Source organism: Neovison vison, chromosome 3 (genome assembly GCF_020171115.1).
Source record: "Neovison vison isolate M4711 chromosome 3, ASM_NN_V1, whole genome shotgun sequence".
Classification (NCBI taxonomy): Eukaryota; Metazoa; Chordata; class Mammalia; order Carnivora; family Mustelidae; genus Neogale; species Neogale vison.
In genome coordinates this window covers 210292087-210319575 of record NC_058093.1, presented here as the reverse complement: position 1 = coordinate 210319575, position 27489 = coordinate 210292087, and the positions used below count along the sequence as shown (strand labels likewise).

At 38.4% G+C, this 27489-nt stretch overlaps 1 protein-coding gene across 4 annotated transcripts in view; it reads left to right on the top strand.

Annotated features, from left to right (window-relative positions):
- The window catches only part of PTPN2 (protein tyrosine phosphatase non-receptor type 2), an 81675-nt gene that overhangs the window by 26157 nt on the left and 28029 nt on the right, over positions 1 to 27489 (top strand). For all 4 annotated transcript variants that reach the window (XM_044243657.1, XM_044243658.1, XM_044243655.1 and 1 more), the window contains exons 3-5: positions 17253 to 17353; positions 22339 to 22437; positions 26552 to 26689. In XM_044243657.1, the coding sequence (XP_044099592.1) occupies positions 17253 to 17353; positions 22339 to 22437; positions 26552 to 26689 (338 nt within the window). The remainder of the gene's footprint in view (positions 1 to 17252; positions 17354 to 22338; positions 22438 to 26551; positions 26690 to 27489) is intronic.

The window sequence follows — 27489 nt, the reverse complement described above, 5'->3', positions numbered from 1 at the left end:
GAGCCGAAGGCAGTGGCTTAACCCACTGAGCCACCCAGGCGCCCCTCAACCCCGAAATCTTAAATGCTGCTACCTTGAGGGCTACTTTCTGTCTTCCCAGCCCTTTGACTTCATCAGAATCTTCAGTTTGCTGACTTTTTTATTATAGTACCTTACTTCCTTCCCCACCCTACTAAGTGATTATTATAAGTTATTATATTATAGGTTATTATTACTTAATAACTTTTTTGCTGTTCTGATACGTTAGAAAGATCATCTCTGTGGCTCTTTAATTCTTCCTACCTTGTGAACCTAATGTCAGATAGTTGTTCAGTTTCTGTAAACTCTGGGCTTATGTGTATGCCTTGGGTAGGCTCAGGCACTGACTGGGGCTGGGCTGCCCTGTTCTCTTCCTCCGTGCCCCTCGTCAGTCCCACTGCCCCTCAGCTCTGACTTGTCCCAAAGGAAACCAGCTCTCAACACACCCCCATACCCACCACTCGCAGAATATGATCTGCCTTCAGTTCTGTAGAGAAACAGTTTAAAAATCCAGAAATAACTCTTCAACTTCATATTCTACCACCTGGAAACTTATTTCTCTCTGCACTCCTCTTTTCCTGAAGTCCCAGGAAATAAAGCCTTCCCTCTCCTGTCCTAGGGTTGTATCCTGATGCCTCATTCCTCCTCTGGGACCTCATTTTACTCCTATTTTCAACCTCTTTCCCGTAGTTCCTTTCCCATATTATGTAAATGTGCCTCTTCTCATCTCAACCCTCCTACTACGCCTCAGCTCCACTTACTCTGTCACCTATGCGAACATGAGTACATGACACGTTTGCATACAGAGTCTCAAAAAAAAAACCAACAAACCACCATATTATTTGTCTGCATCCTTGTCACTTGTGCATGTACATTCTTTGGCCCATGATTCTACCCCCCCAGCCTCCCCTCTGAAACTTTTATTCTAATGTACTGTTTTCAAGCTTTCTAGTTTTCACATGCAATGAGGGACTTTCCATTGGTTTCTTTTCTTATCCCTATGACTTTTGACATTGTTGATTCTGCCTTCCTTCCCTAACACCATATTTTTTCTATTTTGCTATTATTTCTCTGGCTAATCAGGCATTTTCAGAGCTTTTCTTCATCAGTCGACTGTCTTCCTCTCCTTCTCACTTGGACATTTCTATGAATGGTCTCATCTTCTGTAGGTTTGGTTACCATGTGCTTATCACCCTAAATCTCGTCTGTAGCCTAGGTCTTTCTTAGCTGTAGACCCATTTTTGCAAGGCACTCATCTCTGTGTGGATGTCCTCTAGCTGCCTCAGACTCAGTATGTCTAGATACTGATGTAACATTCCTCCCCATCGGTCCCAACCCTGAGACCTGCTTTTTCTGCTCTGGTCCCCATATTATAAATGGTACTATTATTGACACATAACGCTGCAGCTAGAAACTCAGACCCTTCTCTGATTCAGCTCTCATATCTACTTGATAATTAAGTAATTACAATTCAATTTCCTTAATGTGTTTTATTTTTTAAATTAAATTTAATTTTTGAGAGAGAGAGAGAGAACAGGCATGTGCACTGGGCCGGGGGATGGGTGCAGGGAACAGAGGGAGAGGGAGAGAGAATCCCAGGCAGGCTACATGCCCAGCACGGAGTCCAACACAGGGCTCTATTTCACACCCCTGAGATCATGACCTGAGCCAAAATCAAGAGTCAAGTGCTAAGCCACTGAGCCACCCAGGTCCCCCCACATTGTGTTTTAAATCTCTTCTTCGCTGTTTGTGCTGGCTTGGTTCAGGCCCTCACTGTTCCTCTTCTGAATTATTATAATAACCTCTTAACTTGTCTCCTTGTCTCTGTTCTTTTCCCATTTCAATCCATTCTCCATGTGGTATCCAGGGTAGTCTTTGTAAAATGCACTTCTGTTTTCCACTCTCCAGTAGCGTTCCATGAGTTTTATGAGAAATTGCTTTTGTAGCATTATCTTACAAGACCTTTTGGAGACCAAACCTTCATATACCTCTAGATTTTTCTAGCCATTTTCTCACAAATAATAATAATTGTTATTATTATTAAAGATTTTACTTATTTGTCAGAGAGAGAAAGTGGGCACAAGCTGGGGGAGTGGCAGGCAGAAGGAGTAGCAGGCTCCCTGCTGAGCAGGGAGCCCAATGTTGGACTCATCCCAGGACCCTGGGATCATGGCCTGAGCCAAAGGCAGACACATAACCGACTGAGCGACCCAGATGCCCTACTTACAAATTACTGATTTTGGTCAAACTGAAACACTCAGAGTTCTCCCAGTGTGACCAGTTTCTAAGATTTTTTTTTAGGTTTTATTTTTAAGTAATCCCTATACCCAGTATGGGGCTTGATTGAACTCACAACCAGGAGATCAAGTATCACATGTTCCACCGACTGAGGCAGCCAGGCAACCCCCAGTGTGACCATTACTGATAACTCTGTGTCTTTGAATATATCATTCCCTTTTTGGAACATTTTCCCCCTTCTGACCCACATTAGTCAAAAACCTCTTCCAAATATCTTTACCACCACTTTGCCTTGGGTGTTATTCTCACACAGTGGAGGAGGTCATAGAGGTGACGACTCATTAAATATAGACGGGCCCAGGAATGTGTGTTTTATTTAAATCACTCCCTGGGCGGGGTGCCTCGGTGGCTCAGTGGTTAAAGCCTCTGCCTTCGGCTCAGGTCATGATCTCAGGGTCCTGGGATCGAGCCCCACATCGGCCTCTCTGCTCTGCAGAGAGCCTGCTTCCTCCTCTCTCTGCCTGCCTCTCTGCCTACTTGTGATCTCTGTCTGTCAAATAAATAAATAAAATCTTAAAAAAAAAAAAAAACACATTTCCTGGATTATGCAAATATATGTTTCCTTACTGTCAGTCATTATAAAATTTAAAATGTATTTCCATACATAATACTCTACAGTTGGTTTGGTTCAGAAAACATGTATTGAAAACCTGACTGACTCTATGCTATGCATTGTGAATACCACGAATACCACAAATATATGTACCCTGCCCTCGATAATTCACAGTATAGTGAGGGAGATGCAGACCTGTTGTGCTGTATGTATCATGAGATGGGACCATGTCTGTTGGTGGAGCTGTGCCTAAGGAGTTAGGAATAGCTTCTGAGAGGAAACCTGGAAACCAGTGAGGTAAAGGGGAATGGAACATAAATTACTTCCTTATGAGTCCCAGATTTTTTCTAGATTTTGATTCAGTAGGTCTGGAAATCTGTGTTTTTAAACAGTCTCCTTACATCATTCTCTCTCAAATAAATAAATGAATAAAATCTTTTTTAAAAAATAGAAAGTTACTAGGTGAGGGGAAAGTAAGGAAAACTTCCAAACCTCCTTTGCTTCCCCACCTCCTAAAACAAACAAAACCTCAGCAAATGGTATAGCTACTCCGAGTCAAATGCCAGTATTAGCCCTGAGATTTTGATAATAAATATATTTGTGTAACAATAAAATAACCTCAAGATATATTAAGCAAAATTGAATAGAATTACAGGAAGAAATAGATAATTCCATGTTCATGGCTTTTTAATAAGACAGAATATTAGTAAAGAAATAAAAGGTTTAACCACACAGTTAAGCTTAATTTAATAAGAACAAAATATAGAGTCCAACAATTAGAGAATACATTTTCTTCTTGGACTTTGGACTATTTATAAAAAATGGAACACCGACTTGGCTGTAAAGTAAATCTTAACAGTTTAAGAATTGCTGTCTTACGGGCCATGTTCTTTGACCAGAAGGCAATTAAATTATAGATTATTAATAAAAAGTCACATAAATTTGGAGATTTAAAGATTTCTAAGTAATTTATGGGTCAAGAAGAAATCATAAAGGAAATTTTAAAATGCTTAAAAGTGACAATATGTAAAATACTACTTACCAGAACTTTAATAAAGCAGGAAAAACAGTAATGCAAAGAAAATAAGTTGTCTTGGGGCACCTTGGGTGGCTCAAGTCAGTTAATGTTTGACTCTTGATTCTGATCAGGTCATGATCTCAGGGTCCTGGGTTTGAGTCCCAGGTCAGGCTGTGTGCTCAGTGGGGAGTTTGTTTCAGGATTCTCTCTCCCTCTGTGCTCTCCCTCCACTCATTCGCACACTCCCTTTCTAAAATAAATAAGTAAATCTTAAAAGGAAATATGTTGTCTTAAGTGTATTAAAACAGAATGATAAAAATTAATGTGCTAAGAATAGGTCCCAGTTCTTTCTGTGAGCTTTTGCAGGTTTGGCTATCAAAGTTCTGTAAAGTTTAATAAGAATAAAAGTTTATCTCTCTCATGAATATAGATGTAAAGATTAGCAGACTGAATACAGCAGTCTGTAAGTTTATTTTAGGAATATAAGGGTGGCATAAAATCTTTTTTTTTTTTTTTTAACATAAGAGGATCTTAAAAATGTTGGTTCACCACAGTAACGAGGTAAAGGAGAAAAAGTCATGAATATTTCAGTAGAGGCAGAAAGATTATTTAAAGTCAGTGCTTGTTCATGATTAAAAACAAAACACAGGGGCACCTGGGTGGCTCAGTGGGTTAAACCTCTGCCTTCAGCTCAGGTTATGATCTCAGGGTCCTGGGATTGAGCCCCACATTGGGCTCTCTGCTCAGCAGGGAGCCTGCTTTCCCCACCCTTTCTCTCTGCCTGCCTTTCTGCCTACTTGTGATCTCTCTCTACTTGTGTCAAATAAATAAATAAAATCTTAAAAAAAAAAAAAACACATAGCAAATTAGAAAGAGAGGGGAACTTCTGTAACCTAATATAAACTGTCTAAGAGACGCCTATAGTAACACAGGTCTGAATGATAACATGTGAGAAACCTTTTCTTTGTTTTTTTCTTTTTCTTTCTTTCTTTCTTTTTTTTTTTTTTTTTTAACAAAAATGAAGAACAAGATAAGGGTGCCCACTGTACCTCTTCTACTTAATATGCTTTAGGTCCTAGCCACTACAGGAAGAAGAGTAAGAAATAAAAAGCATACAGATTAGAAATAAAAAGAAACAAAGCTTGCTGTTTTATCTGATGCTGTGTACCAAACCTCCCCAAAACAGTGGCTTAAAACAACAGAATTCATTTTATCATCTTTACAAATTCTGGGGGTTAGTTGGACTCAGGAGATTTTTGCTCAGGGTCTTCCTGCAGTTGTAGTTCAGATGGTAGCTAGGGCTTGAGTCACCTTGAGGTCTTCGTCACTAATTTGTGGGCTGTCAGCTGGACATGGGGCATGACTGTGACCTAGACTTCCGTGCAGATAGAAGCTGGGTTTCAGGAGTGAGCGTTCTGAGAGAGCCAGCTGGAAACGGCATTGCCTTGTACCACCCAGACTTAGAAGTCTCCTCACTTCCATCATATTCTTTTCATTAGTGGCTGTCCAGGTTCTAGGAAGAGGACTGATGCTCCACTGGTAGATGGAAGAATTGCCAAGGAATTGTGGACATGTTTTAAAACCATCATAATTATAGATGATACTGTTTATTTCATAATCCAGAAAATGTGCGGGCAAGTCAAAGAATTATGAAGAAACACTGTAGTAGTCTCAGAATTATAAGACTGCAGATCTTTGAATTATTAGAACAGACCTTTATACATGACAGGAATCTACTTGTCATCTTCGTGCAGATTTAGATAAACGTTATGTATAATAGTAATCAGAGCAAATATAGATAGGACTTAAATTTTATGGTAACTCTTATGTAAATATTTGCTAACATTCTTCCTTATTCCATCTGAAGTTTAAAAATGAAGACCAAATGCATTTCACATTCTCAAATCCATTCTAATATCAGTTTTTTTACTAAAAGGTTTTCTTGTTAAGACTTTGAAATTTGTGGTGGCTTTTTTTCTTCTGGTGTATTTCTACTCAACTATTTATGTATATTAAAATAGATATTATCTTTTATAAACTACTTTCTTTTTTTTTTAATATTTTTTATTTCTTTATTTGACAGAGAGAGAGATCACAAATAGGCAGAGAGGCAGGCAGGGAGAGAGAGGAGGAAGCAGGCTCCCTGCTGAGCAGGGAGCCCGATGCGGGACTCGATCCCAGGACCCTGAGATCATGACCTGAGCTGAAGGCAGCGGCTTAACCCACTGAGCCACCCAGGCGCCCCTATAAACTACTTTCCAATTATTTTCTTACATGTTTCAGTTAGGGCATTATTGATATTTAAAAAATTATATATAGTTTCTGTTATCTCTAATAGTAAGATAGTAAAGGTGGTATTAAAGGCATCATTAAGCCTCCCCTCTCTCCTCTGAATAATTCAGTCTAAAAGCCCTTGCGGTTGGGAACCAGCAGGTGGAAGACATGTAAATAAGGGGGAAAGCATACTTGGTGGGGGTGGGTGGGGGGGCATGTTTGAAGAACGAAGGAAAGGTGGAGTGAACCCTGTGAGGTTAGATTAGAATTAGTGAATCAGCGTATGAACTTGTGATTTTCAGTGAATATGGATATACAGATACCTAGATATGTAGATGTGTGTGTGCATGCTTATATTTCCTAACCCTGGCCACTGGGAAGTCTTGGGAACAATGATACCCTCTTGGCGTTGGGCTTGCCTAGCTTTTGGTATCTAAATTTCATTCTCCACTAAGAGGAAAAGGGCTCCTTGAAGAAACGTCTGACTCTAGGGCTAGGACAGGGAAAGTATAAGAGTAGCCTGGAATGTTTCTTGTAGTCCCAGAAAGTAAGGATGTTCAAGAAATGATGAAGCTATGTCAAAAGGACACAGAAACCATCTTGAAGCCCATGGGCCAAATCTGGGGGTGATTTAAGCATTTGAAAGAAACAGTAATTATAACCTGCTGAATAAAATAGGAATCCATGGGTTTACACTCTTACAAAGAAATATGAATTAATAAATGAGGAGAAGGGGGTGTGCCTGGGTGGCTCAGTGGGTTAAGCCTCTGCCTTCGGCTCAGATCATGATTTCAGGTCCTGGGATCGAGCCCCACATCGGACTCTGTCCTCGGAAGGGAACACGCTTCTCCCTCTCTCTCTCTGTCTGCCTCTCTGCCTATTTGTGATCTCTCTCTCTGTCAAATAAAGAAATAAAATCTTTTAAAAATAAATGGGGAGAAAGGAAAGATCTGCCTTAGTGTAGGATGGCAAGTAATAAATGTTGAAATAGATGGTAAACCTGGCGGGTGAAACTTTAATGAGGAACAAAAATTTCCATAATCTTAAAGCCCTCCTATAAAATACTGATTAATGTAAGAGGGGTTGGCAGAGAAGGTTGGCAGACACAACCTTGAACAAGTAATCATGACCAATAAGGGGACACATCACATTAAAATCCTGAACTGCCCTACAGAGTGCAGTGAGTACAGAACGCTCCCTCTGCCCCTTCCCCAGTGCCTACATGCTCGAGCTTTCATGTGCGTGCTCTCTCTCAGTAAATAAAATCTCTAAAAAAAATGTGAAATGTGATCCTGTATTGGATCCTTCTTTAAAAAAGGTTTTATATGACAGTTGGTGAAACTTGAATGGGGTTTGAGTTAAAGTATCACTACTAATTTTATGATTTTTTAAAAGATTTTACTTATTTATCTGCCAGAGAGAGCACGCACACAAGCAGGGGGAGCACGGGCAGAGGGAGAAGCAGACTCACCACTGAGCAAGGAGCCCCATGCAGGACTTGATCCCAGGACCCCAGGGTCATAACCCGAAGGCAGATGCTTAACCAGCTGAGCCACCCAGGCGTCTTTAATTTTATGATTTGGATGGCTCTACTGTGGTTAACTAGAAGTCCACAATTAGGAAATGGGCAAAAGATTATGAACACAGATGGCAGGTAAGTACATAAGCATATGAAAAACATCATTAACTGTTAGGGAAGTATCATTAACTGTTAGGGAAACATCATTAACCATTAGGGAAATGAAAATTAAAACCATGTTGGCGAGGGATTGCTACATACCCACTTGAACAGCTGAAATAATGAGGCCACAATATTCCAAGAATATAGAAACTGGATCTCCTGTAAGGCTAGTGAGAAACTCTATGGCCATTTTGGAAAATTGTTTGTCAGTTTCTTGAAAAGCTAAACATACCTTATATAACCCAGCCATTGCCCTCCTGGGCATTTATCCCAGAGAATTGCAACCTTCTGTCCATACAGAAATGCATTCATGAAATGTGCATAGCAGCTTTCCTTGTAATAGCTCCAAATTGGAAACAGCCCAAATGTCCATCAGTGAGTGAAGTGGTTAGCAGATGAGTGTATTCATACCATGGCATCCTGCTCCGCAGTAAGAACAAATGAGCTATTGATAACATGCAACAAGTCAGGTGGGTCTCAGAGGACTCATGCTGAGTCAAAAAATCCAGCCTCAAAGGTTACATACTGTATGATTCCATTTTTACAGGATTCTTGAAATGATATGATTATAGAGATGGAAAACAGATTAATGGGTTAGGGACAGGGTTGGTGGAGAGTGTGACTCTACAGGGGTTGCACGGAGGATCTTTGTGATAATGGAACAGGACTATGTCTTGGTGGTGGTGGTGATTACACAACCTTCACATGTGATCGAACGGCCTAGAACTGTACACACCCACACAGATGGGTACCTATAAAACAGGAAATTGGAGTATAGTCTGGGCTATACCAGTGTCTTTCCAGGTTTCTGAATTTGGTGCTTCTTTTTTTTTTTTTTTAAAGATTTTATTTTATTTATTTGAGAGAGAGAGACAGTGAGAGAGAGAATGAGCGAGGAGAAGGTCAGAGAGAGCGAAGCAGACTCCCCATGGAGCTGGGAGCCTGATGTGGGACTCGATCCCGGGACTCCAGGATCACGCCCTGAGCCGGAGGCAGTCATCCAACCAACTGCGCCACCCAAGCGTCCCTGAATTTGGTGCTTCTTGAATAGGGTACTTGGTGAGGGTACTGTGACAGGCAGTGGGAGGACATGGTGAACATGACTGGGTCCCGGGCTATAGAGCGCGTCACTCTAACAGAAGGCTGCAGGTGGCTGCGTGTGTGGGCGTTGCTGCTGCTGCCCCATGGCCCAAGTGGGTCAACATCTTGCCGTATCAGTAGCCTTCTAACAGAGGGTCCCCACTGTAGCCATAGCTGGTCACTTGGACTGCTTAACCCAGGGGACTGGAGGACAGAGCAGAAGTGCATAGGGAGTAATGTCTTGGAGAAACATGGCACATCTTTCAGGACCATTGCTTATACTCAGAAGGTGGGAAAGGGAGGCGTGGTTGCTTATATGTTAAAAGTACAGATGCATGATGAAGTAGGATTTTTAAGTTCCTGTGCATTTTTAAGATGAAATAGGACTTTTCAAAGAGCTTTGTATTAGATGCTTTTAGGATATTAAGTGAGGGTCATGCATTAAAAATAATTAAGAAGGGTTGGTCTAGTCTAGCCAGCTCATCTTAAAAGAAAACTGGGACTAGTGACCTCTGGTTACCACAGGGTGTGGTGTCTCACTAACTTGGATGATAATCTTGTTTCTCAAGGAGCAGGTTACTCTTTTTTTTTAATAAATCACAGCTGTGTCTGTGGTCACCCGTGTTGGTAGAGCCAGGACAGACACCGGAATCTACATTTTTAGGCTTAGCCTTCCCTCACCGGCTTTCTTTCCTCTGCCAGAGTTCCGGGTATCTACAGTGAAAAGCTCTGGAGGTGTCTGAGCTCTTTCTTTTTTGCTGAATTAGGTCACTTTTCTAGTCAGTTAACATAATCTTATCTCCCGTGTTGGTTTCAGAATGGTTTAGTAGTGATTTGTCTTTCGGGGCGCCTGGGTGGCTCGACTGCTTAAGTGTCTGCCTTTGGCTCAGGGTCCTGGGATTGAGCCTGCATGGGGCTCCCTGCTCACTGGGGAGTCTGCTTTTCCCTCTCCCTCCCCACTGCTCACCCTCTCTTTCTCTCAAATAAATAAAGTATTTTTTTTAAAAAGTGATTTGTTATTCTAACAAAATTCTACCATAGTTTAATTTGAATATGAAAATTTTCTGGAATTTATTGTGTCAACAGTGCTTGAACACTTGCCAACCTAAATTGTTTAGGACTCTCTTCTAGGTAAACACTAAAAAGATGGAAGTACAAACTCTTTTTCTCTGTGTTGAATTTATGAGGTGAGACTAATGAATCAATACAGATTTTCTTGATTCTCTGAACCTAAACTGCCGACTGCTTCTCTTCCCTTTATTTGCCTAGCTCAAGCTCCATTATTTATGTCCCTCAGACACACCCGCCTTAAGGTATTTACTCTGTGCTTGGAACACTCTTAACCAAAATAGTCATTTGATTGACCTCCTCCAAGTCTTTGCTTGAATGTCACTGTCTCAGTGAGGCCCACCCTGCGCACCCTATTTAGAATTGCAACCTGTCCCACTCCCAACATGACTATTCCCCTTCACACTACTTCTTCCCCTCATAGCATTTGTTACTGTGCAAAATATGATTTACTTGGTAGTTTTGCTTATTGCTCTCTCCCTCTCTGAGAAGGTGAGCTGCACAAGGGTGTGGTGGGTCCTTAGTAGTACTTAGAACAGTCCTCGAATGGAAATATTTTAATAAATATTTGGTCTACTTTGTTTCTGTGGTATCCCATGGACTTCTGGTTGTAGGGAAAGTACTTTTCCCCCAACTCCCTCTACCTTCCATGTTTTAGGCTCTGTCTTTCCTTAACGGAAAGATTCTGAGTTTCAAGGAAAATGATGAGGTGCTTACTGATAAATTGAAATTTGGTATGTCTCGTTTTATACAAACTATTAAAGAGGAAAGATGTCCATGTTCCAAAGTACGTTAATGGATTAATTGATTTTACACATTTTTAAAGGGTACTTCCCAGGTGTGATTTTCATTGCAGGGACTCTGAGGACTAGATTAAAGATCTATTTTCAGTTTGGAGATGTGTGAAAGCTGGATTTACTCAATTAACATTGTGTCCTAGCAAGTTTAGGAACTGAAAATCTTGATGGACTAAAAGATTGAAATCACAGATAGTCAACCTAGTGTTTGAAAAAGATTGAGCTTTCTGGATGTTTCTAGAACAACACCTGCTTGGTTCGCAAATTGGTGATGGTGTGTACCTGGGACATGCTTCCTTGTAACTCTCTGCATTTCTGCCACTGTTTGGTTCTGTCCTCGTCTCTTGATTAAACTGTCAGTGCCTCAGTGTGTTAAGTTATCTTCCTTTTATTGCAGTCTATGCTCCCTAGTGCTGGTAGTTATTTTCTTGGAATCGAATGTGCTTGTGTCAGTCCTCTAGAGAGCTTCATTGAGGTAGCCTGTGCCCGGAGCACAGCACACAAGGCTCTTCAGAGTCTGGCCTCAGCATGTTTTGGGATTTCTTCAGGCTTTTTCAGTTTTTGGTCCTTCATGATATACCAGTCCCTTTTACTCCTTTGTGTGTATGTGCTCCTTCTTCATCTTTGTAATGAAGCCTGCCCATCTCCCTCAGCCTCCTCAGGCATCAGTTGGTCACCTTTCTTTCCACAATACATAGTCCAATAAAGGTGGTACTAGGAATTACTACTTAGTAGAATTTTTTTCTTTTTTCTAATCTTTAATTTTTTAAGTAATATTTAATTTAAAAAAATTTTTTTAAGCTCAGTGTGGGGCATGAACTCATGACCCTGAGATCAAGACCTGAGTGAGCTGAGATCAGGAGTCGGTTACGCAACCAACTGAGCCACCCAGGCACTCCTAGAATTTTTTCTTTTAAAAAGCTTTAAATAAATTATGTGCTATTTTTATGTTATTGTTGCTGGCTTCTAAAATACATTTGATGATACATACAATGAAAATTGTATATAAAGTTGTTGAGGGATTTAAATGTGAAGAAGGGACATTTGTGGTGGGGGTTCCCTCAGAGAGGCTGTTTAGAGCATAGTCTAGGTCTTCATGAAAGAGGTTTGTGTGACAGATGAAAATGGAAGTTGTTAGCCAACTTGGACATATCAGACAATGTAGTGTGGGAAATATGTAGTCTCTTTTTTTTTTTTTTAAAGATTTTATTTATTTATTTGACAGAGATCACAAGTAGGCAGAGAGGCAGGCAGAGAAAGAGGAAGGGACGCAGACTCCCCACTGAGCAGAGAGCCCGATGCGGGGCTCGATCTCAGGACCCCGGGATCATGACCTGAGCCGAAGGCAGAGGCTTTAACCCACTGAGCCACCCAGGCACCCCAATATGTAGTCTCTTAAGTCATAAAGCCTAGTTTAAATTTCCTCTTGTGCTTCTCTAGTGTGTGTGATGTTCCAAGTGTCAGTAAAATGAGCATGATAATGTCAACTTCATAGGGTTGTGAGGATTGTTGCAGAAATTTTGTATGGTGTGGCATACAGTACCTGACACATTCTAGGCACTGCATTCTATAGTGGTTGTAGTTGGTTATGTCGTTAATAAAGGAACTATTCACCAAATTGAGTTTTATTTTCAAAAGAAACAATTGAAATGTCAATACTCTGTTTTTACTAAGGTGTGTGTTTTTTCATTATTATGGTAGTGCATGTATGGTGACTTGGATTTTAGTTCTAGCTTTGCTTTTGGCTCGTTGCTTGATTCAAGAGAGAAAATTAATAATATTTATGCCTCACATATTTAACTTGCAGAGTCAAAGAGGGTCAACATATCTATGAAATGCAGGGAGGTAACATATAAAATATAGACATTAGTCTTTGAAAACTTATGGTTTCCCTCTGGTTGAGAACAGAAGAATTAGAGGGGCAAGTCTTTCACTGCTGTACTAATGGAACTGGTCTTCTCCTTGCCCAGTTGATGATAATGATTGTGTATCTCTGCCTTGGTATAACCTAGGAGGATGGTTATGAGTGTGAATCCTTTTTCCTGTTTGACCTGGAAGACTTTTCAAAAAGGAGATCTTCTTACAATAATTATAAAAGGTGAACCAGTGAAGGGGGTAGGGGATGATTTAAAAAAAAAAAAAAAAAAGGCTTATTGTGACATTATTGAAAGAGGAAGCTAATCTGTATTGTCAGCTCAGGCCACAACTAGAGCGTCATTTCTTGACAGATGAAACCATTTCTCAGAAAACATACTGTTGGGAGGGTGGGAGGTGAAGGGAATATTCATCAGAAGTTTGCTCAATGTTTATCCAATTTACAAGCTACAATTCTATTGGATGTTGCGTTTCTTCATTCACTTGGTGACAAGAATTAAGAACAGATGTGCCCCCATTTAAAATATATATATATGTACATATATACATTCTTGATAGTTCAGCCTTTGGTATTATTAGATGTTGAGAAATAAGATTTCCTGTGATTACTTTTGGGTATCTCATGTAGTATAGTTTGAACTGTCTTCATTTTTCTCCCTTTTCTGATTTTTTTTAAAAATAGGAAAGAGGGGGGCGCCTGGGTGGCTCAGTGGGTTAAGCCTCTGCCTTCAGCTCAGGTCCTGATCTCAGGGTCCCGGGACAGAGCTCAGCAGGGAGCCTGCTTCCCTTCCTCTCTCTGTGCCTGCCTCTCTGCCTACTAGTGATCTCTGTCTGTCAAATAAATAAATAAAATCTTCCAAAAAAAAATTTAGGAAAGAGGGAGATAACCATATCCTTACTTAGAATGATGGTAAAGTACTGGAGGCTTTGGGACTTAATACTCAGAGCCTAGGGGTTATGGGACTCTTTAATAATCTCATTTCAGAGGTTTCTGGGCAGAATAAACTCTGGCAGAGGAGAAAGCATTTAACTTTCTAGTGTTTTTATGTTTAATTTTTTTATACTAATTCAGAAGTCAGAACTCTGTTTTGAAATGAACACTTCACAGGTTTTGGGCTGACTGATAGTAATAGGGCAGAGAGAAAGGGGACGTTTGACTCCCAGGTTGTGAGGGGACGTGAGTCTGCTCTCACAGATATTTTAAGCCATACATGAAGTGATGATTCCTAATTGGAGACAAGCCATTGTCTGTAATCTTTGCTAGAGAATATAAATCATAAAGTCACAATTTCTCATAAAAAGGCTTTGATAGTTTCACTTCCTGAAATGTACTGTATAGTTACTAAGTTACTATCTTTGTAGATAGTTTTAACATGATATATTTTAGTTAACACTAGAAACTCTCTTTTTTCCCCTGTGGAATCAGAATGTTAAATATGCTTTAAAGTTTTTATTAATCTTCTTAATAAAGCAGAAGAATTAAAATAAATTTCTGATAATGTGGGTGAATTTCAGAGTTTTTTTTCTAATTAGTCGTGAGATGAAAATACAGGTTCAACCAGCATCTGTAGCCAGTTCTAAGTAGCTAGAGAGTTTTCCCAAGGAGTACCTTCATTTTTCGGTCTTAATCTGCCGGCAAAATTTAAAAATTTTGCCCTGAGAAATTTCTCAGTGTTCCTTTGCTTTTGTAGACTTTATAAATAAATGTGAGAGGGAAGCAAGCCCACCATTTGGGGCCAGACTCTGCAGGACCCTGGGTGTCTTTTAAGTAACTCTGCTCCCTTTGGTCAGTCCCTGGGGCTCCAGGAAATGTGTTTGTGCTTTTACCACTGTGTGATTCGGTGTTTGCAATGTATTGGAGTGACTGCTGGTGTAGATTTTAAAGCTAGAGGGAAAATAACTGAATTCTAGTTCAAGGTCCTGAGGGCAAGGGTATAAACTGCCAAAGGTTTTTCTCTGGGTTTCTTTTCTGCAGAACATCGGATGGCCACCTGTAAGATAACTCCATTCCCAGCGCCCTGGAGAGGAACTTTCCCGGTTTTTATGGATTCTTGCTTCTGTTGGCCAAATTGCTTTTTTCACTTGTGCAATAGATAGGATTAACCTTTGGGGTTTGGGTTCGTTCTGTGATTACAACATGAGGAAATACATTCCTTTGGTATTCTATTCTAGTGGAACACGAATTTTAGGGATGGTGTGGCATTCTACAAGGGGACATTCTCCTGCTTTATCAGTGTTATCTAGGAGATATATGGTCTTTGTTTTGCTAATTAGGTAGCTGACCTTTTTACCAGCTCACGTAATTTAACTGTTAAAGGGTGATTAAGCTGTTTAAAAAAAAAAAAAAGTGACTGTTTAAAAAAAAAAAAAAGTGCTTGCTGACATCATCTTTCCGAGAACACTAGTATAAGTGATTTACTATAACAAGATCTTAGTTTTTCCTGTTGGCAAATGACATGTAATATTTACAGAGGTCTTGGGTTCAGTCCAGCAGAAACATCTCAGATAAATTGATGTGTGAAACAGTAGCCATTTACCATTTTCTTTCAAATGGAGATAATGTAAACAGGTTTTGTTTTAAGTTTAAAAAGTGGGGGAAAAAGGATATTTAGTATAAATTTCCTTCAGGAAAGCAGTTTAAATTGAAGGTATTCTCCAGAGTTAAAAATCCAGTGTGTTCAGTTTATAATTCGGTTACATTCTTCTGACAGTTGTGTATTTAGGATACTAAGCCAGTGTTAGCTGTGTTATTACGCATGTACTTTCTCTCCCTGAGAAAACGTCTCTTTTTTCATCAAAATAACAAGGTAAAGTTTTGTAGTCTACATATTTAAATCAGCATAAGTTCTAAATCTGTGAGATTTTTACTTTTTTTTTAACCGTAAAGCATGATTTTTAATGGCTCCATTAAAGTAATACATCTTTCATGTATACTGTAATTGTTGTACATTTTGGAAATTTGTGTTATTTCCCCTTTTGCGTGTTACTGTTAATCCCTGTGTCTGTCTCTGGCTATATGCATTGGTTTCATTCGCAGAAATGGGAACCTTGGGTTTTGAAGTATTTATACCTGTTACTCTAAACGGGGCATCTGAAAGTTCTCTTATAGTTTCATCTAGTGCTTACTAAGGGGCTAGATATGGACTTGACAGCACCGGGAATTATCATTTAAAAAAAAAAAAAAAAAACTTTGCCAAAAATCTTGAAATTAAAAAAAGTTATCTTTTCATTTTAATTTGCATTTCTTTAATAGATTAAATAAATGCTTTTCAAATTTATTAGTCTTTTGTGTATTGTCCTTGTTCACTTTTTAAAAACAGAGGTCTCTCATTTCTTACTGATAGGTAGTCTTCATATCTTAATGCTTTGGTTGTATTTTGGGGGTTTTTTTATGAGCATTCATGACATTTTCTTAATTTTGAGGCAGGTTTTTAAAAAATTGATGTGTAGTGGACATACAATATTATTTTCAGGTGTACAGTATAATGATGCAGTGTTTATATGCATTCTGCAATGCTTACCACAATAAGTGTAATTACCATCTGTCGCCATAGAAAAGTTATTAGAATATTATTGACTATATTCTCTATGCTGTACTTTTTATACATGGAATTTACTTTTAACCAGAAGTTTGTAACTCTTAATCCCCTTCTCCTGTTTTGCTCATCTTCCCACCCTCCTACTCTCTGACAGCCACTGTTTTGTTCTCTGGGTTTATGCATCTGTTTTTGTTTTATTTTTTTAGATTCCACATATAAGTGAAGTCATATGGTCTTTTTTTTTTTTTTCTGCCTGACTTATTTCAATTGGTATAATACCCTGTAGGATCATCCATGTTGTTGAAGATGGTGACATTTTTACTTTTAAACGCTAGAAATATATCTAAGCTAGATCTGTTTATCTGTTTATCCTGTAAAGAATTAGAATATTCCAGGTCACGTGGTTGGCCCAGTCAGTAGAGCATGCAACACTTATTAATCTTGGGTTTGGGAATTCCAGCCCCATATTGGGCATGGGGCCTACTTTAAAAAAAAAAAAGAAGAAGAAGAAAGAAAGAAAAAGAATTAGAGTATTCCATCTGTATTTTAAAATCTTTAACACTTAATTTACATATAATTAAGTACTGAAAATTATTTAAATGTAGTTGAATGCAGATCAGTTGAATGAAGAAAATGAACTGTAGTTACCATGGAAATCCAGTCTTACCTATCTGAGGCCATTTTGGATTTTTTTGTAGGTAGACCTATCAGTTCTTAGGCACCAAGACTCTAAGCGACTCTTTTACTTTTAGGACAGTAGGTGCTTTATTTCTGTTACTATATTTTACTCTTTGGTCAATTTTTCTGTTACAGTAGCTAACCTACTACAAACAAAAGCATTTCCAGTACCACAGTAACAAACAACAAGTTTCATTTTTATACTTCGTTCATAAAAAAGAGAATAATTTAGGACTTGACTCAACTCTCCTCTGATGCTAGTTTATTTTTCTTTGTTTCATCTATCATTTTAAAAGTACCCAGAACATTACTATTAAAGTAAAAAAGAAGTGATAAGTTTGAACTGACAGTTGCTTATCATTCTCTGTTTCAGATGATCACAGTCGTGTTAAGCTGCAAAATGCTGAAAATGATTATATAAATGCCAGTTTAGTTGATATAGAAGAGGCGCAAAGGAGTTACATCTTAACACAGGCAAGTGATGGGATGTCAAGCAAATGCCTTGCAATGCTTACTGTGGTTGGTCTGCTTTGAAACATAGCTAAAAGGATGTCTTTACTTCTTTTGGAAATGAAATGCCATTTCAGTTTTTTCTGTCATTTTGTAGTAAAATGTAGGTATCTCGGTATTTTGCAGGTATGTATGTGAACATGAAATTAAAGTTATTTTTAAAAAGGAAATTTCTTTAATGAATGGCTTACACTAGTTCTTTTAAGGCAAATTATCTTCCTTGCTTTATACTGATACAAAATGTTTGTTAATGTTTTGTTAAGTTCTCTTCACCTAATCTCTATCATAACCAAAAGCCCTTCTCAACCCCTTTCTCTGGCATGCGTTTTCAGAGAATATGATCATGTCTTTGATGATGTCTGGCCTTTGCTCAGAGTGAGGGTAGTAAGACCAGGTGCCCAGAATATTGGCTGGAAGGCCGGAAAGCGTGAGGGTTCCTTGTGGCATTCTGCCCAGTTGCTTCTTGGCACGTTGGCCACACCCACATTCCAGCACTAGTACTCTTTCATGGTTTGAAAATAGAAATTATTTTGGTTTATCTACACCAGCTACTCTTTATCAAATGACAAGAGACTTAATGAGTAGTGTTGTTATATCCCCCAGTTACTGATTTTTAAATTCAAAAGATAAGCTATATGTTCATAATATTTGAGTTGAGTCAGAATAACCTGTTATTGAAAGAGACAACAGTTTCATATAGTGAAAAGATATTCTACTGGACGGTTTCTGATTGACAGGAAATGAAAAATAATTACTTCATTTTACTTAAAGTAGCTTCTATATGTTAAAAAAGAGAAAGAGAGAGAAACTGTTTTTAAAAATGGCAAGAACATAAAATCACAGTTAAAGGAAGAATATAAGGGTAAACAATATACCTGTGAAAAGATACGTAATTTTTCTAGTCATTAAGGAATATAATTTTAAATCCATGGCCACCTCTCATTTTTTACCAGTGAAAATAGCAGAGATTTAAAAGTTAAATATGTACAGACATAAAGATAAATGTGAAGGTGTTTATTGCAACTTAGTTTTAATAGCACAGGGCCAGAAATAATAGGACAGAAATAATCTGTGAGGGATTGGCTAAATAAATTACACATACAGCATTAATATTGGTTATTTCTGAGAATTAGGAATAATCAAACTTTATTGTTTTCTGCCCTTTTTGTAATATTTGGAGTTTTTCTTGTGAGGATTTATGACATTTTTAATAAACCCATTTTTTAGAATTTCAGTTTACTTTCTGTTTGAAAAAAACCTATCATGTTCAAATATAGAAAAGAATAATTACCCTAGATCCCTTCCCACACCTTGCTTTCTCTCTCTCTCTCTTTCTCTCCCTTTTTCCCCAGTCTTGTTTATTTGTTCTTTTTTTCTCATCATAATCCTGAATTTTGTAGGTGCTTCTCAGGTTTCTGATTTAGGAGTTTATTCCCCCCCCTTTCAGTCTACATCTTGAGACTTCAACTCTCGGAAACTGTGTGTTCAACATTTGTGTCTTAAGAGAATATAGACACTGGATTCACAGCATCTGTACCCAAATCCTGTCCAACTACTTCATTAGGCATTCATTCATCTGACAAAGATTTATTGAGTATCTACTGGGTGGTAGGCATTATTTAAATAAAACGGGCAGTGGAGCACCTGAGGAGCTCAGTCAGTTAAGCATCTGACTCTTGATTTCAGCTCAGGTCCTGATCTCAGGATCCTGAGATCCAGCTCCATGTTGGGCTCCATGCTGAGCATGGCATCTGCTTGAGATTCTCTTTTTTTTTCCCCCTCTCCAACTGCCCCACCACCCTTTTAAAATCTTTTTAAAAAAATTAAATAGACGTTAAATAATACCTTGTTGTTAGGAACACTGTGCTGTGTGTCTTGATAGAGTTCCCCGCATTTAGAGCTGGAGGACTCGGAAGGCTGTCTTTAGCTTTTTTATTCTTTCCTGAATTTTCCCCCTATATATTCCAGGTCTTCACTGGATATTTTTATCCAGATGACTCATTTACATCACAAATTCTGTATTTTCTACATCTAACTCTTCTTTTTCTTTTTCTTTCTTTTTTTCTTTTTTTAAACCAAGCCAGCTCCCTTCCTGTTTTTCCCACCTGGGTGAAAGCTATGCTCACCTTCTACCAAATCCTAATGCAATTGCTTTTTAATTTATTTCCTTGCTACCAGTCCCTCCCTTCCTAACCTGTCTTTTTAGCAATGCCTCCAGAGTTATTTTTGTGACATACAAATCTGATCATATCACTTTACTTCTTAAAAAGTTTGGTGACTTATTTCACTCAGCATAATCTCTTCCAGTCCCGTCCATGTTGCTACAAAAGTTGGATATTCATCCTTTCTGATGGAGGCATAATACTCCATAGTGTATATAGACCACATCTTCCTTATCCATTCGTCCGTTGAAGGGCATCTTGGTTCTTTCCATAGTTTGGCGACCGTGGCCATTGCTGCTATAAACATTGGGGTACAGATGGCCCTTCTTTTCACGACATCTGTATAAGTCAAGCAGAGAGAGTCAATTATCATATGGTTTCACTTATTTGTGGAGCATAACAAATATCATGGAGGACAAGGGGTGTTAGAGAGGAGAAGGGAGTTGGGGTAAATTGGATAGGGAGATGAACCACGAGAGACTATGGACTCTGAAAAACAATCTGAGGGGTTTGAAGTGGCGGGGGGGTGGGAGGTTGGGGTACCAGGTGGTGGGTATTATAGAGGGCATGGATTGCATGGAGCACTGGGTGTGGTGAAAAAATAATGAATACTGTTTTTCTGAAAATAAATAAATTGGAAAAAAAAAAAAGAACAAGAAAAAAAAAAAGTTTGGTGACTATTTCCTGCATTCGACCCTCCACACTCTACAGGTGTGGTTTCCTACTGCATACTTACCTATACTTTGCCCTCACTGATTCCTTTTCTCTCCCAAATGTACCCTATACTTGCACGTGCCTTGTCTTATTCTTGGAATGGACCCTGGCTTGCTCCCTGTCCTTCTATGATGCCTCCCTGTATCAGTTCTTCCTCATTTTTAAGGCTCTATTGTACCGTCCTCCCTACTTGGGAAGATCTGATGGTTTACCCCTTGCTCTGGTGGTGCTTGATACCTTTCAGTTAGTAGAACAAGGACTTCTCCTTGCCTCTTAGTAAGCTCTTTGAAGGCTGGGGATATTTTATAGGACACAAAACTAGAGATGCTAAATGTTTGTTAAAACCTTAGCTGTTCTAATTGTCGTTTGTTGCTTCTTTTTGTCACCTTTTTCCTCTGAAAAAAAATTTTTTTTTAAGGTTTTATTTATTTGACAGAGAGAGACACAGCGAGAGAGCTAACACAGGCAGGGGGAGTGGGAGAGGGAGAAGCTGGCTTCCCACCTGCTTCAGGGAGCCTGCTGCAGGGCTCGATCCCAGGACCCTGAAACCATGACCTAAGCTAAGGACAGATGCTTAATTGATTGAGCCACCCAGGCACCCCTCCTCTGAATTTAAAAAAAAAAATAAATTATATACATACACACACACACACACACACATATATATAATCATTCCTTGCTGTAAATCTCCACTTCGCAAAAAACAAACAAACAACAAAAACTGTTAGTATTGCTTGTAGGTGGAAGAGCTGAGAAATAACCCACACTACGACCTTAGAACCACTGACAGAATGTGTTTTGTGTTTCCATATCTATACACACTAAGGAGTGATTTCTCTGGTGAATGGATAGATCCATTTTTCTAAATGAAAGAAAAGGCATTCATTTTAACTGGTGATTTTCTCACTTCGTTTTGTTTTAGAAGTAGATCAAGTAATAGATAATATCCGTTGAGTGAGGAGAACAGGATCTTCAAATACTTGGTTGTCGTTACTCGGGATTCTGAGTGGATTTCTGGCCTTTTTATAACTTAGAAGCTTGGAGTTTATAATTTAAATAATATTAATAAGGAATCTGCTATAAAGCAGGGAATACAACTGCATAAAAGATACTTTCAGCCTCAAACCACGTGAATCACCTTGTTTGTCATGGGAAGCTGAAGTTCCAGGAGACCTGGCCTCCAGCCCCTGAAGCTGCCCCTCCCCTGCCTTGTGAGGAGAGTGCTTAATGACTCGGCCCTTAGTTGCAGGAGAGCCTCATTCATTTTCACCTGTAAAATAACTTATAATTTGACTCTGGCCTTTTCATCTCTTATTTGCCCTTTCTTCTGCCCTGTGCTCCCATTAAATAAAATGTGAAGATAATTGGATTTGACCCCCCCCATAATATGAACCATTGCCTCTTTTAAGTCTTCTATTGAGGTCGCACATGCTGTGGTTTTGTAGATTAACAGCTACAGGCACTTTGAAATTTCCGCTTTTTCTGGAAGTCTTTTTCTGGTTCACTTGGGGTGGTTGGTTGGCCAGTGATGGCACAGATTTCCTCTTTTGTAGGACTGCCATGATCCATGGCAGGCAAGGCCTCTCTTCCTGCTATGAAAGCTGAAAGGGACAGAAATTTTCTTTGCAGCTAGAACATGACCAGTCAGATTTCCTGCCCATATTTTGACTCTGGTTATGCGTGATTGCTATAGCCACCTTCGTATGGCGATGCCAGCAAAGTGAAGTGATGGTACTGCCAGGGTCAGGAGCACTGTCCCAGGCAGATTCCTTTGAGCAGAATCTTGCCTTGACATTGGTTCCCACCGAAGCCTGGCTTTCCAGCCCTCAACTCTGAAAGTCAGCTGATAACCTAAAAAATTCATTTTTGGCCTAGGTCAATAAAAGTCAGTTTTGATCATTTATAAGCAACTAGTACGGACTGACTTTTTAACTCTAATGAATTTAAAGTCATGATTTACTTATTATGATTCAGTACATTGTTCTTAAACCAGAAGCATACTTGGCAGGAATTTTCCTTGAACCTTGTTCCATCTCCTTTCTCTTACCTCCTTTTTCTTCTCTGTTCTTACAGGGTCCACTTCCTAATACAGGTTGCCATTTCTGGCTCATGGTTTGGCAGCAAAAAACCAAAGCAATTGTCATGCTAAACCGAGTTGTGGAGAAGGAATCGGTGAGTAATACTTAATATTTACAAATTAGTGTACTGCCTGTATCATTAGCTTATAAATGTTTTCATATTTCCTTTGGGCTATTCATTAATTTATTGGTTTTGGCCTTGAATTGCTAAAGGGTCTGGTCAGGATATCCCTGACCAGAAGTAGTGTATCCTTTTCCTTTCTTGCCTTAAGTATTTAAATAATAGTTGTACAACACTACTCTCCAAGATGTAAATATAGTGAAACACATATTGACCAGTGGTGACATAGGTCTTTGGAATCCCTAGGCTTTATTAGAATTTCTATAATTTATTATCATCAAAATCTTGAAAATTTTGTAAAAGATTTAAGTGACAAGTTTTTGTTAACGTATATGAATGTTTATTGACTCTTAGGTCATGAGACCGTAAGTTTGGGAATGTATAAATTTATTGAAACTTAAGTTACTGTCTAAACACAGTGCTAATTAGTTAAATCTTTTAACTTTTGCACTTTTAGGTTCTTTTGTCAAAGAAACAAATTGGAAGGTATTGTCAGTAAGGGCTCTTCGAGCCTAAGATCTTCTTCAGATTCCTGATTCTTACTTTTTTTTTTTTTTTTTAAATTTTATTTATTTCTTTGACAGACAGAGATCACAAGCAGGCAGAGAGGCAGGCAGAGAGAGAGGAAGGGAAGCAGGCTCCCTGCTGAGCAGAGGGCCCAATGCGGGGCTTGATCCCAGGACCCTGAGATCATGACCTGAGCCGAAGGCAGAGGCTTTAACCCACTGAGCCACCCAGGTGCCCCCTGATTCTTACTTTTATCTAAATTAATATTTGGTGGCTTTCGATGGTGGTACAAGTTATTCTACTCTCTTTCTAATCCTGAGTGGCATTCACATACCAGAATGTCTAGCAATGTTCGCATAGTTGTTTACAGTGGCTTTTTCATGGCTTCCAGTGTGACTTAAAAATTAAGTGATGATGACATTGTTTGAACAATATGAGCAGCATTGCAAAGTAGATGATTTGTAAGTTTCATCTCTCCTTTTGGAGTATAATTACTATATTCATAAGACTGCCACTAGAAATTAGAGATCATATTTATGGTGGTTGGGACTAGATGCTTCATAAGATTCAAGTTTAATAATTCTGGGGAAGATTATTTCATGGGTGATACTGCTTTGTTTATGAAGAGGCCCCTAATGTCTGATTATCTTTCTTTTTATGCTGTTAGCAGACATTGCTGGTCAGTGCTTAGTTCCTTATTTAGTTAAGGGTTACAAAATAGTGATATTCCAATTTTATCATTCCCTCTTAAATTTTTGTTGGAATACTTCTATAGAAAGAAACTTTCGAAGTGCCTAGGGGCAGAGTCAGTTAAGCGCCTGACTCTTGGTTTAGGCTTATGTTGTGATCTCAGGGTTTTGGGATCAAGCCCCATGCTGGGCTCTGTGCTCAGCACAGAGTCTGCTTAAGTTTCTCTCTCCCTCTTCCTCTCCCTCCCCTGCCCCCCTTCTCTAATTAAAAAAAAAAAAAGAAGAAGAAGAAAGAAAGAAAGAAACTTTCCTTCTAGTTAGTTGACTACTTTTATATAGGAAAGCAGTTTTCAAAATAGTTGATTCCCTAGTGTCTGAACAGGTGACCAGTTAGATTTTTTTGGTGTGGGGACAGGGGCAGGAAGGGATCAGTTATTATGAACTCCTAGATTTAATCATATATGATGTACTTTAGTCCATTGCAGTTATTATGTGTCTTAGTAGTTGAATTATTTCTGTTAGCTAGCAGGAATCTCTGCAAGTTGGGCTCTGAGTCAGAAATCTAAGAGATAAAACCAAAGAATCTTTAATAATTTTCTTACTGTCTGGAATGACTCCTTAACCTCTTCATAGAATCAGCCATTTCTCTAAGGAACCTTGGTTTCTTTTATTGGACAGTGGTATTTCAAGATGACAATAAAAATAGGAATGTTTACTGATGCTGGGTTAATCATTGTTTTTAGAGCTTTTTAGTGAACAGAGCTAAGGAAAATATGTGTTTGTGTGTTAGATAACATGCTTCAAGGGTTCATACTGATACTTCAATTCAAATTTAGAATGGTAGGGGGATGGCTTAACACTTTTGATCTTGTATCTGTTGCCTCCTTTTTCCATACCATGAATCCACCTTCTCAAAGACACAACGGATAAAGAATATTTTATAATGACTCATTTACTTTGTCCCATGTTAAATACCAAAAATACTCATAATAAGAGTATCAACTCCATCACCAAAATAATTACTGAATAAGTTTTGAATTTTTTATGTTTTTCCCATCTCGTTCTGTTTTTAAGTTGTACTTTACCTACATTGTCAGAGTATATAACATCCTACCTATACTGTGGTCTCTGTCTTATATCCCTTGTAAAATCTTACTTCTACATATAAATATATATTTAATTTACACTTTTGGTCTTACTGATGATTCTCCAGTCGTTCTGTAGATAGCTCATTCTGTAGTGCATACTAAAGAGGGGACTCATGGGCATTATAGTTCCTGATTTCTTACCTGTCGATGAGAGTTTACTGTGCTGTCCTAATGCTTAAAAGTCACTTTGGCAAGATATAAAATCTTGGCTCACATTTGCTTTTCTTTGAGCAACTTAAATACATTACTCCCATTTCCTTTTGGCATTACAGATTACTGACAAAGTCAATTGGATATCTGATTTTATTTCCTTTGTAAGGAAATAAAATGCGTTCTTTTTTATCTACGTTACCCCAAAAGCTTTTTTTTTTTCCCTTCAAATCCCGTTTAATTTTACCAAAATATGTCTTAAGTGTTGGATATTCTGGGTCAGTTTTTCCAGATGCATAGTATGTTCTTTAAATTGTATTCATTTTACTTCTTAGTATTTACTTTTTGCTTGCTTTAGTGTTCTTCTTTGGGTCCTCCTGTGATACACTAGATTTTCTTTGCTTATTTTTATGTTTGTCACTTTCTCTTAACTCCTGTCTTTCACTCCATTTCTTTTTTATTTAAGAAATGTCTTCCTTTTCCTCTTCTTTTTTTCCTAGGACATTATCTGATGTGCTTATTCGTGCCTCTGTTCCTTTTAGTTTAGTCTTCCTTTCTGAAATGATGTGTTCTTTGATTCCTGATTTTTTTGTTTCCTATCACTGCATTTCTGAGTTGTTCTCACTTACGCTCCTTCACTTCTTGGATCATATTTAAAATGTCTTTTAGCACCCTTGGAAGTATCAACTTATAGTAATTACTTGTTTGGAGGTGTTGTTACTGTTTGTGATTTAGAAAAGAAGAAATGACCATATTTTATAAGGATATTTTTGTGGGTTTTTTTCCCCCCTAATAAAGGCTCTTTATCTCACCTTGCCACATAATTTGGCTTTTGGGAAGATGCTTTTATCGTCACAAATAGGAATTCCATATTAGTAGCTTTGCCAAAGTATACTAACTCTAGATAAAGAGGGCTTATCTTCTTATTCGTTTTTTAAAGATGCTATTTATTAGAGAGAGGGAGAGAGCATAATCAAGAGGAGGGGAATAGGGAGAGAGATAAGCATGCTCCCTGCTGAGTGGGAGCCCTGAGACAGGGGGCTCTTTTCCAGGACCCTGAGATCATGACCCGAGCCAAAGTCCAATACTTAACTGATTGAGCCACCCAGGCACCTCTAAGGAGACTTACATTCTGATTCATTCCCCTGACTTAATTTTGTTATTTCTAGGTAAGTAGTATTTGGTAGCAGATTCATAGGTATTTGTAGAAAATACTTATAAAATAAAACCTTTTCAATACTGTTTGAAGAAAAGATTCTTTCAAGAGGTTGATAATTTTAGAAATGTAAAGTGAATGCCAGTATGATGTTAAAATATAGGTTATCATGCTTTAGAAATGACAGATTCACTTTTATGAATGTATCTGTTGAAGGCTTTTCTTTTACTATACGTTATAGTAACATTTTACAAACCTGCTTTTATAAAATGCCAATCTTATTAAAATACATTGATCATCAAATGTAGTACAGTTGTTCATAGATTTGGGTACTTGAAAAAAATGTAACATGTATGTGTGTGGTTTGTCTTCCATTCCCAGCTTTTTAAGAGTTACATAATGTCTATGAACTAATATCTACATATCCTTAAATTTAGGTTAAATGTGCACAATACTGGCCGACAAAAGATGATCGAGAGATGCTGTTTAAAGAAACAGGATTCAGTGTGAAGTTCTTGTCAGAAGATGTGAAGTCATATTTTACAGTACATCTACTGCAGTTAGAAAATATCAATGTAAGACTCTTCATGCCCGAAAGATTGGACCTTATATTGCTGGTTTTCAGAATTATTTTTTTGTGATTAGATTTGAAGTTTGGGGCTATACATACACTTTGATAGTATCTAAAATAGTATATAGTCATAACCATAGGGTTTACATTGTGTTTCCTACATGTGGTAGCTCTCTGAGGACCCTTGAGAGAAAACCTAGAAACAAAGGATTTTGAAGTTCAGGTCGATATATGAGGATTGAAGATAGGATGAAGAGAGAGAGCTTTACAATCAAGCTAACCTGGATTCAGATCCTCGATTTGAATTGGATTTGGATTTGATTCAAATTCAAATCCAGATTTGAATTTTGAATTGGATTCAAAACCTGGATTCAAATCTTTTGTTTAGTAGAAATGTCCCTGGGTCCTGTTGCTCAACATCCCTCACCCTTTCCTTATCTGTAAAGCTGACACTGTAATAGTGCCCTCTCAGGGCTGTCGCGGAGATCAAAGGAAGATGTGTACGCAGGCCACCTAATGTAGAATAGGTGCCCAGGAAACATGGCAGCACTTGGTGCTTCTGAGAGTGGCAGGCAAGTCAAGAAAATCACTTAGTGGAATGTTGTTAATTCAGATGATTGACCACAGAGAAATTTGTCCTTCCTGAATTTTGGAAAATGGTGAAATAAATTTAGCATATGGTCCCAAGAACATTTATTGGGATCTTTTCCAGAAATATGAGAATTGTTCCTGCTTACTTGGTTGAGATACACGTACATGGTGGATTATGAACCTGCTATTGTCAAGTTGAGGATTAAGACATTT